The 15262-nt window shown below is 39.3% G+C and overlaps 1 protein-coding gene across 1 annotated transcript; it reads right to left on the reverse strand.

The window, feature by feature from the left end:
* Nucleotides 1-1677: 1677 nt before the first annotated feature.
* Nucleotides 1678-5747, reverse strand: LOC138199161 (agouti-signaling protein-like). Its single transcript, XM_069151100.1, has 3 exons — nt 5615-5747; nt 2127-2203; nt 1678-1887 (listed from the first exon to the last, which is right to left on the reverse strand). Exons 1-3 carry the CDS (start codon nt 5745-5747, stop codon nt 1678-1680), a joined length of 420 nt encoding a protein of 139 aa, XP_069007201.1.
* Between the last annotated feature and the right edge of the window lie 9515 nt (nt 5748-15262).

The following is a 15262-nucleotide window of genomic DNA, read 5'->3' on the forward strand; positions in this document are numbered from 1 at the left end:
ATTATGAATAATAATGTACCACTATTGTACCATTTATGTAAACGTGCACAGCTGTCTCGCTTTGACGACACTCATATGGACCCAGCTGCTGTATGAAGCTGCAGGTATTTAATAAATTCCAACTTCTACAAACAACTGTAAGCCACAAACTAAACTTTAGCTTGTGACGTTTTGTTTTTACATAAACTTTTGGTGAATCTCATTAATCGAACCAGGTAGGCTCTTTATCACAGTTAGTTGTACAACTTTCATGGACATTCCATTTTCATATTTGTCATGAAACTTGTTTGGGCTGCGTGAGAACGTAACACTGAATCATAAAGCTACAAATGCCAACCCTGTCTCACACATAACTGTGGTATTGATCTTCTCATCTAACTCTCAGCAAGAGGCTGAATGAGGACATTCCCTGAAATGTCAAGCTATGTGTTACTGATGTAAAAGATGCTTATTGAGCCACAATGTTTGCAAAGAAGCTGCTGTTCCCGGAAAACCGCTTCTGACTGTGATGCTGAACCGCAATTAATTTTCTTTGAGGCGTAAAATCTTTTTTTAATTTTTACTGAATTTGCTCACATTTTAGCAATGATGGATGCTTTCATTCTCTAAATCTCACCATCCAATTAAACCCTTATTCAGGTTTGAACTGTGGTGACTACATACCATTTTCCCTAAAGAATACACATTAAAGACAGCAGATATAGGTTCATGTAAAAAGACCATTTAGCTTGAATTCATTTCCAAGAGAGAATTAAATAACTCACTGATTACGACCAAAGATTAGTCTGCAAAGAATGCTCTTTAATTAGATAAAGCTCTCGTGTAATTGATACAATTCTGGACATTATAATATCATAAAAGATAACAAAACAATACAAAACATGTATATGTATTCACAGGACACTGGTGCTCCAAGAACTAGTGAAATTCAACAACAACGTCAGCAATATCACAAATAACAATAAGGATCATGATAATACTTGTAGCAGTGCTCCGTCTGATTTATCCAAAAATAAACCACAAATGAGGTGACTTTCTTTCTGAATGACAGGAGATCTTTTTTTTTTTTTTCCAAGAAAAACATTTACTGAAAACACCAAATATTACACTCTGTCACACGGTAGAAAAACTATTTGATCCCGTGTCTAATGCAGCTCTCTGTTTGGCACCTGCTGCCATCATGACGTCATTAAATCACAAATAACAAATGGAACGTCAATTGTTAACATTAAATGGACATGAACTTTTCTTTCAATATATTTTCCATCACTACTTCCTGCACAATGAGCATGAATCAGAAATTAAATTATTAATATTCCTGAAATTCAAATTAACTAATATTATACACTTGTGGCTCTTACAATACTGATAACAGACAATATATTGTTCAAAGGAATTTACATAAGAATAAATGAGTTTTAGGAGAGTTTAAGCTTACGTATATGGTGGGTAGTTTATCAAGCCTTTCAAAAGAGGTGTAAAAGTCATTTAGTTAGGTTTAATTTACCATCTTAAGAGGCTGGCATTGTGACATCATGCCTGCTGTCCCATCAGTCTGTGTGTTGAGGTGGTCCAGTAAACTGCTGCAACACAATTGTGGCGGTGTGGGTGAGGGCATCGCTGTTCACGGGCAAGTAGCGTGCGCTGCAGTTTATTTTTTTGTCTCAGCATTGTGCTCTATGCTTTCTTGTTGCATTGTGAGTTTACCCTCCAACAGAAGCAGATCGTATTGAAGAAGTGGCAGTGGCATGTAGCACACGGGTCACAGCAACCAGACTGGGGAAAACAGCTTTGTGTAAGCTGAGAGCAGTTGGAGATCACAGGATCTGGTGTCACTTTGGCAGGAGGAGCAATGTTTTTCGGAGCAACAGGAACCACTCTTGGCCTCTGGAGGGTGAAGAAAGCAGAAATTTTAAGAGCGTGAGAAAAACAATCTGAGTCTTGTGGAGTGTTTCAGTATGATTGTCTCAACTTCTTGTTTTGATGAAAGGTTTAGTCTTTGTTTCCTGGAATCAATTTTGAATGCTTTATGGTTCCAGATATTCACATTTATTGAAGGGGGCACCATGAACAGCTCGGGCCCACAGCTGTCAATGTTTCATGTGGCTGGCAGACGTCCATCTTACCGGCACATGAATCCTTTGACGTTCGTACTGTCCTCTCCTGGCAAACAGCGGTCTCACTCTGCCTTTGTTCAAAGACCCTGTTGAAACAACATTGAGAATATTTGATCTGGTAAAAATGCCTCAGAACATCTCTGCCAGCCTGCTTTGTGTCTAACCTTTGTTCACCAGCAGCCCCAGTTTGTGGCTGTTGTATTCAGCTCAGTATCATATCAAAGTGTGTAATACACCTGTCATCACGAGAGGAGGCCGTGTTTCGGGGAAGACGGAGGTCATGTGATGGAGGTAGTGAAGTACAAAGATTGATGAAGTCTGAAGTCTTAGTTGGATGGAACAAACACGGGACGTCGCTTACTTACATCAACAAATTTAAGTTACGAACGTAGAGTCACGAACGTAGAATTTGAACCCCAAACATGATCTTTTTCACACACTGACCAAGTAGCTTTGTTGCCTAAAAATAAGACACCTTACTTTTCTGACACGCAGTGGACCGAGGAGGGTATCACATGCTGTGACGTAATGTTGGGTTGATATATCACCTTGTGTGTGCTCTGAATCTGGCATCCTATTTTATATAATTAAATTGCAGTCATCTTTGAAATCCCAGGTTGTTTAATAACACATACAAGAGATTTGTATGAAAGTCTTCTACGTAATAAAAATCATTTTTAAACATAGTTCCCAAGGCGTGGCTATATTTCTGGACCAGTTGTCAGGGAATGTCATCTCTACATGACACAAGAAAAATAGTAATGTGATTTATTTTTTTTGGCATAAAATTGTAATATACTACAATATAACAACAATGTCGACAAATATAAATGATAGTAAAACTTTTTTGTTTGACATCAAACAAATCGAGTTGGTATTAATCACTAAGGTATCATTTCCAGAAACAATGGCACAGCAAAGACACAGTTACTACTCATGGCACTGAGACATCACTACAGTCACTAAAGCACAGCGTAAAAACACAGTTGCTCAGCAACAGCAACGTGGTCGGTGACCAGAAGCCACAGAGGCAAGTAGATTATCAAGTTTACAAGCGGGTAATACAAGCAGGAAATGCAAAAGCACAGAGGGGAAGTTGAGACTGTTGGGAAGATCAACATTTTCCTCAGACGTAGGCTATTACCTAAGTTATGAAGATAAACTCTACATGACTAAAAACAATATATTAGCTTAATCTCCAACAAAAACATTAACCTCATTTTGCTGCCATTTCTTTGAACGTCAGCAAACACATCACAACTCTTGAAATTGGAGTTTCCAGGGTGGTAAATAACTCAAGAGTACAACTTATCCACGAACGCAGTCAACACGACTCCATTTAAAGATATTCCTGCTCCAAGTCAGCAGATGCTTGTAATCTGCTCATACATCTGTATGAGCTACTGTTAACAGTTCCTTCCTAAAATCCAAAACACAAATAAACACCATCTTTACACAAATTCATGTTTTATCCCATGAGAGGAGAACTCCATATGAAAAGATCGGCATGTACTTTCCTGTAGAACTGTACCACAATTGAAAATATACAGAGCCCTAAAGGCCCCAAGTCACATATTTTAGACTTTAGTTGCTGAAATTGTGCAACAATAAATCTGGACAAACATAAAATTGTCTCATTTAAGAGATAAATCACTGAAATACTTTAACTATGAACACGTGTGAACCTGACAGTAAGCGATACATCAGAGAATAGGACTCCCTTACACGCCTAAGTATTCCTGTCACTCTGTGTTGTTTACCATCTAAACACTCACTACATGTTCACTTCCACTCCTCCTCCTCCTCCTCCTCCTCCTCCTCCTCCTCCGCTCCCTTCACTGGTTACCAGTAGCTGCTCACATCCGTTTCCAAACATTGGTACTTGCGTACCGTGCTGTGAGCAGATCGGGTCCAGTCTACATCCAGGACATGGTCCAACCTTACATCCCAGCCCGCTCCCTCTGCTCTGCTTCTACCAATCGGCTTGTTGCTCCCTCGCTGCGAGCTAAACACTCTACAAAATCACGACTGTTTGCTGTCCTGGCTCCTAAATGATGGAATGAGTTCCCCACCGACATAACGACAGCAGAAACTCTGTACATCTTCCGCCGCAAACTAAAAACACACCTCTTCAGACTTTACCTTGAACAGTAGAACTTTAGTAGCTAAATGTCACTTACTGATAGAACTTTGTAGTTTGGCTTTCTTGAAGAAATTGTATTTTCTTGATTTTTGTTGTTCTGGGTTTTGTTGAAATGCACTTATTGTAAGTCGCTTTGGATAAAAGCGTCAGCTAAATGAAATGTAATGTAATGTAATGCATGAGTATGTCACATGTATTAACTTTTTATGTTCCAGTTGGCACCTGTAGCTTTAAATTGTGTATATCAGGCGGTGGTCTAAACTGAGAAATGTACTGCACGGGATGTGTGAAATAATGTCTCTGGTGCCGTTTCATGGGCGAATGTAGGACAAGGTGTTAAATATATGAATCTACCGTTGAAGAATTATGATTTGGCAGAAATTAACAGCAGATCACGTTGTAGTCTGTCTGGTTCCACTTAGGCTGAACAATATTTCTGCTGCTGCTTTTTAAAAGGCATTGTGACTACAGTGTGAATTTTTTTTTTATTTTTATTTTTTTTTTTTTTTAATGCAGTAGACATAAATCACCCACATACACATAGACCTCAATATGAATTGGTGACCATTCATTATTCTTTTCACATCACATTGCGCCTAATTCCCCACAGTCTCTCTGGTCGGCTTTCGGTCATATCACAGAATATACACATCTGGATCAGTCTGAGGTCTTTACAATGATCATGGACCACCAACATGACCAGAAATAGACTATATACAACACAGGCAGGATTGTAGGTTAAGTTCAGCGTCTTTTTTTTTGTTGGTTTTGTGAACAACATAAATTGATCTAAAATGTTGAAGACAAAGCACATTAAATATTCTATATTTCACACTTGGACTGAAATTCATTAGTGTGAAGTGAGTGGATAGAGTTTGAGGTCTCTTCAAATTTGACAAAATTTGCACTTAGCATGACAAACTGTACAGTTGCATCATGTTAGCAGGTTGATAGGAAACCCATAATAATAACGCTAAATAGGAAATTGCATGGTCATAATGTATAATAACGCAGTCAATTTTACGCGAGTACCACATCTCTACAGTTCCGTATTTTCTTTATAAAAAAATAATAGTCGCTTTGCAGTTCATACTGTATGGGATTTTTTTTTTATATGGTATTTAATTGTGCTTATTTAGAGCCGACCTTTGTCATCATTTTCTACAATAATTTGTATTTCCAGGACGCTTTTTAAATCACTTCTATTTTCTTTTCATAGATTTCAGAATTTCCTTTTACTGAGTGTTGGTTTTCATGATTGCTTTTCTCAATTTCTGTATTTATGAGCGGTTTTCTCTGATTAAAACCATTAGCGTCCGTGCGTAACGAAGAGGAGCGCAGCCCCGGCACTCACCTGTGCTCCGAGGCGCCTGGGCCTTGCCGAGAGACAAACTGCTCTCGGCTGCCTGGAGATCGTTGCGCGCGAAGAGCCGCGAGCTCACCAAGGCCAAATGCAACATGCACAGACACAAGACTGCCAGCTTCATCCTGACTGACTGACCGGCCACTTCTTCTACGACGCAACAAAGGAGCAGGAAAGATCTCGTCTTGCTGTTGCCATCTGAAGCCTGCTAAAATATAACTTAGTGCCTTGCTCCTCTGTCTCTGCCTCTCACTCGTCTCCAACTTTAACTTATTTGAGAGGCAGGCTTACACACGTGGAGTACACGCCCCCCTGTTTTGTCTGGACGCCTGTCAGCAGAATTAACACCAGTGACCTCCATGGTTTTAGTTTATAGTCCACTCTTATAGATTATTTTCTTATTACATTGTTGTCCTTTTTATAGAAATAGTTTCTGTGGCTTTAAGGCAAGCAGGTTTGTACAGGGGTTTAACTTTTATTTCTCTGATATAGAAACTAGAAATCTAATAAAAGAATGTTAAAACATAAAACCGTATCTATTTATTTATTTGTATTATTCTATTTTGATCATACAAACATACAAATTTACAGTGTAACCTACTTATTCAAAGTGTCAGTGCTAATTTTACAATAGCAGTAAAAAGCCTCAATATTTGAGAAAAATAACATAATTGTAGCGTTTTCCCTGGCCTTACCATCTTGTTCTTCTTTGGTTTAATATACACTAATTATTGAGGTGTTATTTGTGGCTTGGAAGCGGTCTCGCCTACTTCAGAAGGCAGTTCTCTGACAAGCAGAGTCGCCGCGGCGGATCCAGCTCACCTGAGGCCTTCTGGACGAGCCTACAAATCTGGCCCCTGCTCCACTCTCTCTTCCATCCACCCGGCTTCAACAAATGTGTATTTGCACTTTCAACCACTCACACACATCCACCCACTGCTCACATTGCTGATATTGCAAATTTCCATGAGTAGCGAATGCAGCAAATTATATAAAAATTTTAAGGAAACACGATGAGCATATTTGCAGACTTTCCTAACATGCCTTGAAAGGGAGTTAAAAGACCTCCTATTTTAATAGCTTGAAGTCATGGATCTTTCCTCTCTCTTTGATGAGTTAATAAAAACCACGATGATAACCACACTTAGTACAGGGGGACAAGTAGTTCCAGCAGCTACATGATATCATACGAACTCTGAAAAAGTAAATTCATTGTAAACATTTGCTGGGTGTGACTGAACTGTTACTTATCAAACCAAAGATCTTGTATTGTTTTTTTGCACCTCATGAATTGACTGATGAATCAGCTGAGTTGAGATACCTCACAGTTTTAAAGCAGCAGGAGGACCCTCATTAGTAAGGTGAAGCGCGCGGAAATGATTTACTTTTATGAACTGGATGTGCAATCATATCCACCGTGATAAAGAAAATCAGCTACCAAAGGCAGCAGCTTAACTGGCCTTAACTAAAGCATCACATTGAAATCTTACAATCGTAAGTGTCACTGATGGGTTTGGATTCTTGGCCAGTAGTTCATCAAAACATCCTGTGCTTCAGGGCGTACACTCCCTCAGTTCCCCCATTGATAGAGAATGTTAAACCCATGTGGATGCATTTTATAATGCATCATTAGGAACTAAAATGTCAGTCCCATATTTGATTTGGGATCTGATAAGATATGTTTGAACAACATCTGGTTTCCATGTGTTTATACAGCTATCTCTGATTGGTTAAATAAACGCATCTCAAGGCATCCAATGCTCCTTTTCTTTTTTCTGAAAGACCCCCTTGTTCCTCTACATCTGTTAACACCGAGATGAAAACCAGACATTCTTCTCTTAAACAAATCATAATACACTCAGAAAAACCTGGACACTATGAGAAAGGTCATGTTATAGCCTTTCTCTTTGAGAAGTGACGGTCTAAAAGGAAGAAAGTAGTCACATTTGTCTCCCTATTTGAAATATGTTCTGCCACCCACAGTTTGGATGACCTTCGAGGTTCAAAAAGCACTTTTGAAAACTACAGCACACTGGTTAATGAGAATAAATTGGAAAGAACTCAAACAGAAGCAACACTAGTCAGGCCTCGGTGGCAGAGAATTCATGAATAAAGTAAAAACTCCATCAGGATTCGATACCACAGGAAACCACAGGTCAGGCCTCACAGCTGATGGTTTCAGGCAAACATGTACTTTAAGAAGGCACCACAGAGTTCTGCAACAGAGCAAAGAATCAAAAACAGCAGCAATTTTACTTACGTGTTCCCAGATTAATTACATTTGATGTACAAAGTATGTATGCAAAGAGCATTTCAGAGAGACAGAGTCTCTTAGCAGGGAGGATGGAGAGGGGTGAACAACTCGGTGAAAGACTGTGTGGGCAAATAGTGCAAGACTCGAAGAATAATGTTTCTTGACGTAAAACTTCAAAGAATTTGGAGATTTCAGTACATAATATGATTCCAAGATTCAGAGAATCTGGAGAAATCTCTGTACACAAGGGACGAGGAAGAAAATCAACATGGCATGGATAGCTTGCACACCTGAGGAACCGTGAATGCTGAACGACAGGATTTGGAGCAACATATGCTGCCATTCAGACAACATCTTGTTCAGGGAACTTGTCACGAATAGAAAACATTTGCAGCATCATGAAATAGAAAATATCTTTCTTTCAAAACTTTAGCAACTGGTCTTTTCAGTTCCCAAACATTTAAAGAGTGTTGTTAAAAGAAGAAGTGATGCAGCTCAGTGGTAAACATGAACCTGTCCCCACTTTTTTAAAATGTGTTGCTGGCATCAAATTCAAAATAAGCATATATTTTTAGTGTAACAATAACATTTCTCAGTTTCAACATTTGATATGTTGTCATTGGTCCATTTTTGATTAAACATGGGTTTATATGATTTGCAAATCATTGCATTCAGTTTTTTTTATTTACATTTAACACCGTGTCCCAACTTCTTTTGAAAAGGGGTTGTATAACTTTTAACAGAAGGCCAAAACAAGTCCCATAATACTTCACTCCGTCAAGAAAAATCTGACCCAGATGCTTCGTTTCCAACTAGTAGCATTGTGCTCAACGTGCCAGTGATTTAGGGACCTCCTTCAATGTTAGAAGAATCTGTCAGTCATCATTGCATTGTTCTCATGTTGGAATAAGTCATGACAGTTTGAGAGTGAGCCGTTATTCAGCTAGATGGGCTTCATTCGTCATCGTCTTACTGCATTAATCTGGAATGCACAGAGACTGCTCACCTTACTGAGGTCAGGACTCGCCAATAAATTTGATTGATAAATATCAATTCAAGATGTAACTCCCTAAAGCAGCCTAAATGACTCCCCTGAGAGGCTTTTTACCACTTTGGGAAGTTCACACTCTTGGACACGGTGAAGAGTTGACCTCAGCCGCCTCCCCCACAGAGGACAGAAATAAGCAGTGCAAAAACAGAGACACACAACACCCCAAATAAGGAAGAGGGCAAGATGCAAGCCTGACTTCAAAGCTCCCAGTAAAATTTCAAAACTTATCCTAAAACTAATTCGCATCCCACAAAGAGGTGCAGCAGAGGTGTTGGTGTCTCAAATCTTGATTTGAGTAAATGTTGCTGAAGAGCGGGAGAAAGTGTGACTGAAGCCAAAACGGTAGGAGTGATAGTAACGTAAGGAGGAAGAGGAAATCAAAACACCTCATATGTATTTTAAACTTGATATTATTAATGCTACAGAGATGTATTTCTATGTACATATTATTTTAATAAAATGTGCTGACTATCACCTCTCAAAACACAACAAATTAACATGCTAATTACTTGCAATATTGCGGGAGATAATAAGACCAAGGCTGATACACAAAGCAGGCATATTTTAGAAGTGGTTTTGTCATCCCTCAATTCCCCGCCACATGGAACAGATACGCTTTTATTTCTAACTCCACGAGGACGTCATGTTTTTGGTTTTAAGTGTTCATTTGTCAGCAGGATTCTGGAAAAACTACAGGCTTCATTTTCATTAAACTTGGTGGAGGGTGTAACATTGGCCATCACCAGTTGGAGCTTTTGGCCTACGAACTGCAATACATCTTAGAGTCAAGTAGAGGGTAAAGATCAATAGTGAAAAAAAATCGACCTAATACGATGACTCCACAGTGCAATCCACATACACAAAGTATCAGTAGTCCTCTGGGACACCCTTGTTCGAACTTAACACAGCAAGCAGTCGTTTATGAGCACTTGGTGACAGTGGTTTCATTAGGAAGAACTGGTACAATATTAACGTCTCCACAGTTGTTTCCCTTCAATTGTTTTTATCATCACTTGGCCGTTACAAAAAAAAAAAAAGCGTAAGTCTTCTCTACAATCCATCATTTTACAGACCCGACATGTTCATGTTGCATTGTATTCCTCAAGGATCACACACTAAAGTTCTCATAGAAGCTGCTTGACCCAGTATACTCTTGCTTTGTAAAAGTTATCCTGTATTTTATGTTGTTACATCACTTTCAATATTAATTCCATAAGCCAACATAGGATAATGGACTTTACTACTGCAATAACACTTTGGAAACCTCAAGACACCGGTAGATAATCAACTCTCTTCTCGGCCCAGTTTCTGTAAAAGATTGTTTACACGCATACACTAATCAACCATAATTAGCCACTTCTGACTAGTGAAGCGTTAAGTACAAAAACATAAATCCTCCTTTCATTTAGATAAACTGGGTCAGGCAAATATTAGGAACACTTATCCGTATAACGCAGTGCAGTCCAACAGCACCACAAATTACAGTCTCCAAAATGACCATTAAATTAAATTAAGACTCATTTCAGTCAGACTGTATAAGAACTAAAGATTATAATCAACCTGAAGGAAGGATTTGGCTGTTCTATTACACTTTATGTTTCAATCTCAGAGGTTTTGATTTGATTAATGCGTCATGCACCAACAGAATGGCCCGCCTCAACAGGCTTACAAAACAACATTTTTAAGAAAACCAGAAACAGACTAACAAGATAAATTACAAGTGATTGTGAACAAATAAACTGATGTTGTTTCTGTGCTTTTGCAACAAAGGCTGCATACCACTTAACTCAGATATTCTTTACTCATTATTTACGAGGACAAAACAGAAGAAAATATGATTCATTTGCAACTTTACCCAAATCACGTAATTCACACAGTCTGTTTTCCTTCTGGATGTTTCTTAAATCTGTCAACTTTCAGGGCACAGAGGAAGATCTGCTGCTCTCAGGGGTGCAACTTTGATTGGTTTTAATGTAAAGGCTGATGGGTGTGTAAACCACAACACCACATTCATGTATGTCGTATTTTCTGACTTACATAAGTTCCAACAATCCTCACAACTCTTCACATCCATCCATCCATCCATTATCTACACCCGCTTTATCCTGAACAGGGTCACGGGAGGGGCTGGAGCCTATCCCAGCTCACTTTGGGGGAAGGCAGGGTTCACCTGGACAGATCGCCAGTCCATCACAGGGCCAACACGTATAGACAGACAGAAACAAAGACCATTCACGCTCCCATTCACACCTAGGGGACATTTGTAGAACCACCAATCAAACTGAGGTGCATGTTTCTGGATGGTGGGAGGAAGTCGGAGTACCCGGAGAGAACCCACGCAGGCACAGGGAGAACATGCAGACTCCACCCAGAAAGGTCAAGGCCCGTATTCCAACCCAACAAGTCTTCACATCGTAGAATTTGTTTTTTATATTGCTGAAGTAAATTCGTGCTGTACTCCCGTCTGTCTTTTTTTTTTTTTTTTTAAGCCTAAAAGCCTTCAACATGTGCATGAACTTTTTCCCTGAAGACATTCTTATTCTTATCATTAACCAGCGAGGAGGAGTGGCAGCAATCTTCCACTCAAATTTATCAATTAATCCAAAGCCTAAACTTAGTTATAAATCATTTGAGACTCTGACTCTTTGTCTCTCACACCCAAACTGGAAAGCACAGAAACCGATTCTATTTGTTGTTGTTTATCTATATAATATTAATAAAATCAGGAAAATCCTTCCTCAGCGTGACACAGAAAAACTCATTCATGCGCTTGTTACTTCTAGGCTAGATTATTGTAATTCCTTGTTATTAGGATGTCCAAATTACTCATTAAAAACCTTGCAGCTGATCCAAAATGCTGCAGCAAAAGTACTGACGGGATTTAGCAAGAGAGATCATATTTCTCCAGTTTTATCTTCTCTTCACTGGCTTCCTGTGAAATCAAGAATAGAATTTAAATTCTCTTGATGACTTACAAAGCCCTACATGACCAGGCTCCATCATGTCTCTCTTTTTTCTTTTGCAGATGTCCCGTCATGGAGCTGCATGTCTCTGTCCTGCGCTTGTCGTCTCCACCAACAGTTCATGTTTTGGATCTCTATGCTGTCCTTTTCTCTCTCTGCTCTCCTCTCACCCCAACCGGTCGAGGCAGATGTTCTCCACCTCTGAGCCTGGTTCTGTCGGAGGTTTCTTCCTGTTAAAGGGAGTTTTTCTTCCCTCTGTTGGAGGTTTTTCTCCCTTAAAGAGGAATTTTTTCCCTCCTAGCTTATGTGGGAATTGTTGAATTGTTGAATTGTTGGGTTTCTCTGTATAATATTGTAACGTCTTGCTGGAAGGACTTTAATGTGTTAAGTGCCATGAAATAACTTGTGTTGTGATTTGGCGCTATATAAATAAAGTTGAATTGAAATAAAGTTGAATTCTTTTCTTTTCAGATCTGCACAGTCCTCACTGAGAATAGATCCCAGTGTTGCTCTCAATTTGAATAAATTTCTACCTAATTATGCAACTTGATCTGAAGAATTTCTTGTGCCCGAAAAATCTTCATGCGCTCACAGCTACCATATAAAATCTGGCTGTCTGTGAAATTTATAACATTCAGAGTCTTGTTAAGTCATTAGCTCTGCAGTTTAGTCCCACAGATTAGATTTTTCAATCTTCCCCAATTGGTACACTTCACATACTTAAACATGTCTGTCATGTCAGGTGATATATTTTTGTCTGTAACTTGTTTATAACCTGCCCGACAGATGACTTGTGGAAAATCCCTTCAGTTAAAGTCACATGAATTCACATACCGACGCGTGCCGAGTTCTAGTTGAAAACCTTTGGCTTTAAATCTGAAAGTGAAAACTCACCAAAAGTCTGTGGTCCTGAAGGTCAACATGTCCCTCTGCTCTAGGATTCAGGCAAATCTTCTTGTCTGATGCTCCAGGGCATTTTGGTGATGGATGATGCCAGGGGGAGTGAAAAAATGTCTTTAACATCGATCATCAACCGGTGAGACTGTTCAGGTTTAGATTGAGAAACATTAGTCTCAGTCTTTTTGCATTATATCGTTCATGGGTTTCATGTTGAAGAGTTTTCAGAAAACTAACTGAGCCAAAGTTAGTACTTGATCACATCTGACGACTTCCAGCACAGAAACATTTCCCAGATTCCTGGGATTCCTGCTGTTTTCTCTGTGTGAAGTTTGAATACGGGTTTGCAGCAGAGGTCAGAGTGTGTCTGCAGGGCTCAGCGAGCCCACAACACCAAAGGCTGCAACCCCGTATCACAGCAAAGCGTGAAACAGACACGTCCGTCCACTCCAGCAGATCGTGATAAAGCCAAGCTTTGGGCTGTCTAGGTGTGTCCCTGTAGTGGACAAAAATGAAGCCTACTGCATGCTTTGAGCCATGTGATATACAGGAAAATGAAACTTTTTGCAAAAACACAGGGTTGGGGTCAGGAAAAAAACAAACTTGGTTGGTGTTAGGAAACAATAAACAACTCAAGAAAAGTGTTGTCACCTCCTGCATTTGAACCTCATCATCCCATATGGCAGTTTAAAATGCCCTTTGTACTTGGTCTCAAAACCTGTTTTTTGTGACCTTGGTCACATGATCCTGCATCACGTGACATTTAAGTGTGTGTCAGTTTCACACTTACAGAATGTGTAACTTTCACACCTAGACAGGCCAAAGCGTGGCTTTCTCACGTTTTGCTGTAGTGGACGGGCGTGTCTGTTTCATGCTTTGCCGTGATACGGGGTTGCTGGCTCCTAGATTTGCTTTCCTCAGCATTTATCCAGGATTTTGGCCACGTCATTGTAAGGTGGTAGCCTTGCCAGGTGCTTTCAGACTGTTCAGCTCATCTGCCTTTGGTCACAGAATCCAAAATCTTTTGCACTTTGACATCCTTAACAGTTTTTTGGACCTGTTCATACACCTGTTTATACATTACTGTGTATTTTAAACTTAGTATTTTATTGTATTTTAATGTTTCGGGCACCTACGACATTTTATTTTCCCTCTGGAGATTAATAAAGAAATCTTTCTATCTATTCCCAGACCTACTGTACTCTAATTGCAAATCAGGCCCAGAGAGTTGGGCTAACCTCATCACACCCAGCTGTTCCACTTCTTTTAATGCAGCAGTTGTTCAAACAGCCCCATCATTAAAAAAATCTGTCGGTAAATCAAAAGATGGCCGATGGATAAAATGATATCTCATGTTCTTAAGAGCCATTATTACTCTTCATAATGTGAAAACATTCTACATACACGAGTAAAAAAGTTTATTTAGTGTATGCAGGTTGCGTGTGTATACTGTAGGTTTTTATTTTACATTCTATTCTATTGTAATTTTGGTATTTTTTTTTTCCGCCTGTACCTTCTATCCTTAAGCTGCTGTAATCACTGAATTTCCCCAGTGTGGGATTAATAAAGTCTTACCTCAATAAGTACATCTTAAACCTTTATTTCCACATAAGCTGGTGAGTCACAGCAGACAAAAAAGATGATGTACCTTTGGGGTAAGTGACATCAACCTGTGCTGCTGTCTGTCTGAGCTGTGACTGACAGCTTGTCTTTTAAATTGACAATGTAGGAGAAACACTTACCTCATGTAAACTTACCTTTGGTTTAACTGCTGCTGTTGGAAAAATATTACAGTATCGGAAAAAAAAAAAAAAGGCAGATCAGGAAAATTGACTTAACATTTCAGACTCTAATGTCATGATATCATGAAGCAGCTTCAAATTAAAAACATGCAGTTTCATTTAAAATTATAATTTTTTTTTTCCTGAATAAAAGCTGGTCGGTGATTCATTTCTAACTTCATCACAGACATCAGGAAGCTCTTTTATTATCACTGACAACAACAAGAGACAGACCACCTGTTTTCCTGATCACCCATTACGCTGCTGAGGTTATTATCGGTCAACACGCACATCTGCCAAAAGCCTGTTTGAAGCGTGACACATTGTAAAGTCAAATCGCTAAAATCTGCAGAACAACAACAACAGGTCCTACATGGGTGCTCCAACTATTTACTGCTCAGACTCTCAGGAGTCTTCGCAACAAAGATATATTTAGGGTCCGAGCAGGAATTCAAGGAATTATTATTATTCTAAACTCATGAAACAGGCGTGACGAAAAATGACATATTTTAGTGTTTTCACGTGTGGGCGTTGGTAAAAGACTCGCTGGTTCGCTTTTACTTTTTTGGCAGTAAAAGTTGATCCCTTTTTAAAATGTTAGCCTATCTTCTCAGCAGACTTATCAGACCTTTAACACAAACCTTCGACCCTATAAAAGACTTCAAACGTGACGAAACAGGAAACAGACATGTA

Source organism: Embiotoca jacksoni, unplaced genomic scaffold (assembly GCF_022577435.1).
Source record: "Embiotoca jacksoni isolate LCO1_2020_lvr unplaced genomic scaffold, fEmbJac1.0.p SCAF_17, whole genome shotgun sequence".
NCBI classification, from domain to species: Eukaryota; Metazoa; Chordata; class Actinopteri; family Embiotocidae; genus Embiotoca; species Embiotoca jacksoni.

Coding starts and splice junctions, on each gene's coding strand:
- LOC138199161 (XM_069151100.1), bottom strand. CDS start 5,747: ATGAAGCTGGCAGTCTTGTGTCTGTGCATGTTGCATTTGGCCTTGGTG. Junction 2,204..5,614: donor CCAGGCGCCTCGGAGCACAG/GTGAGTGCCGGG, acceptor TTGTTTCAACAG/GGTCTTTGAACAAAGGCAGA. Junction 1,888..2,126: donor GTCAAAGGATTCATGTGCCG/GTAAGATGGACG, acceptor TTCACCCTCCAG/AGGCCAAGAGTGGTTCCTGT.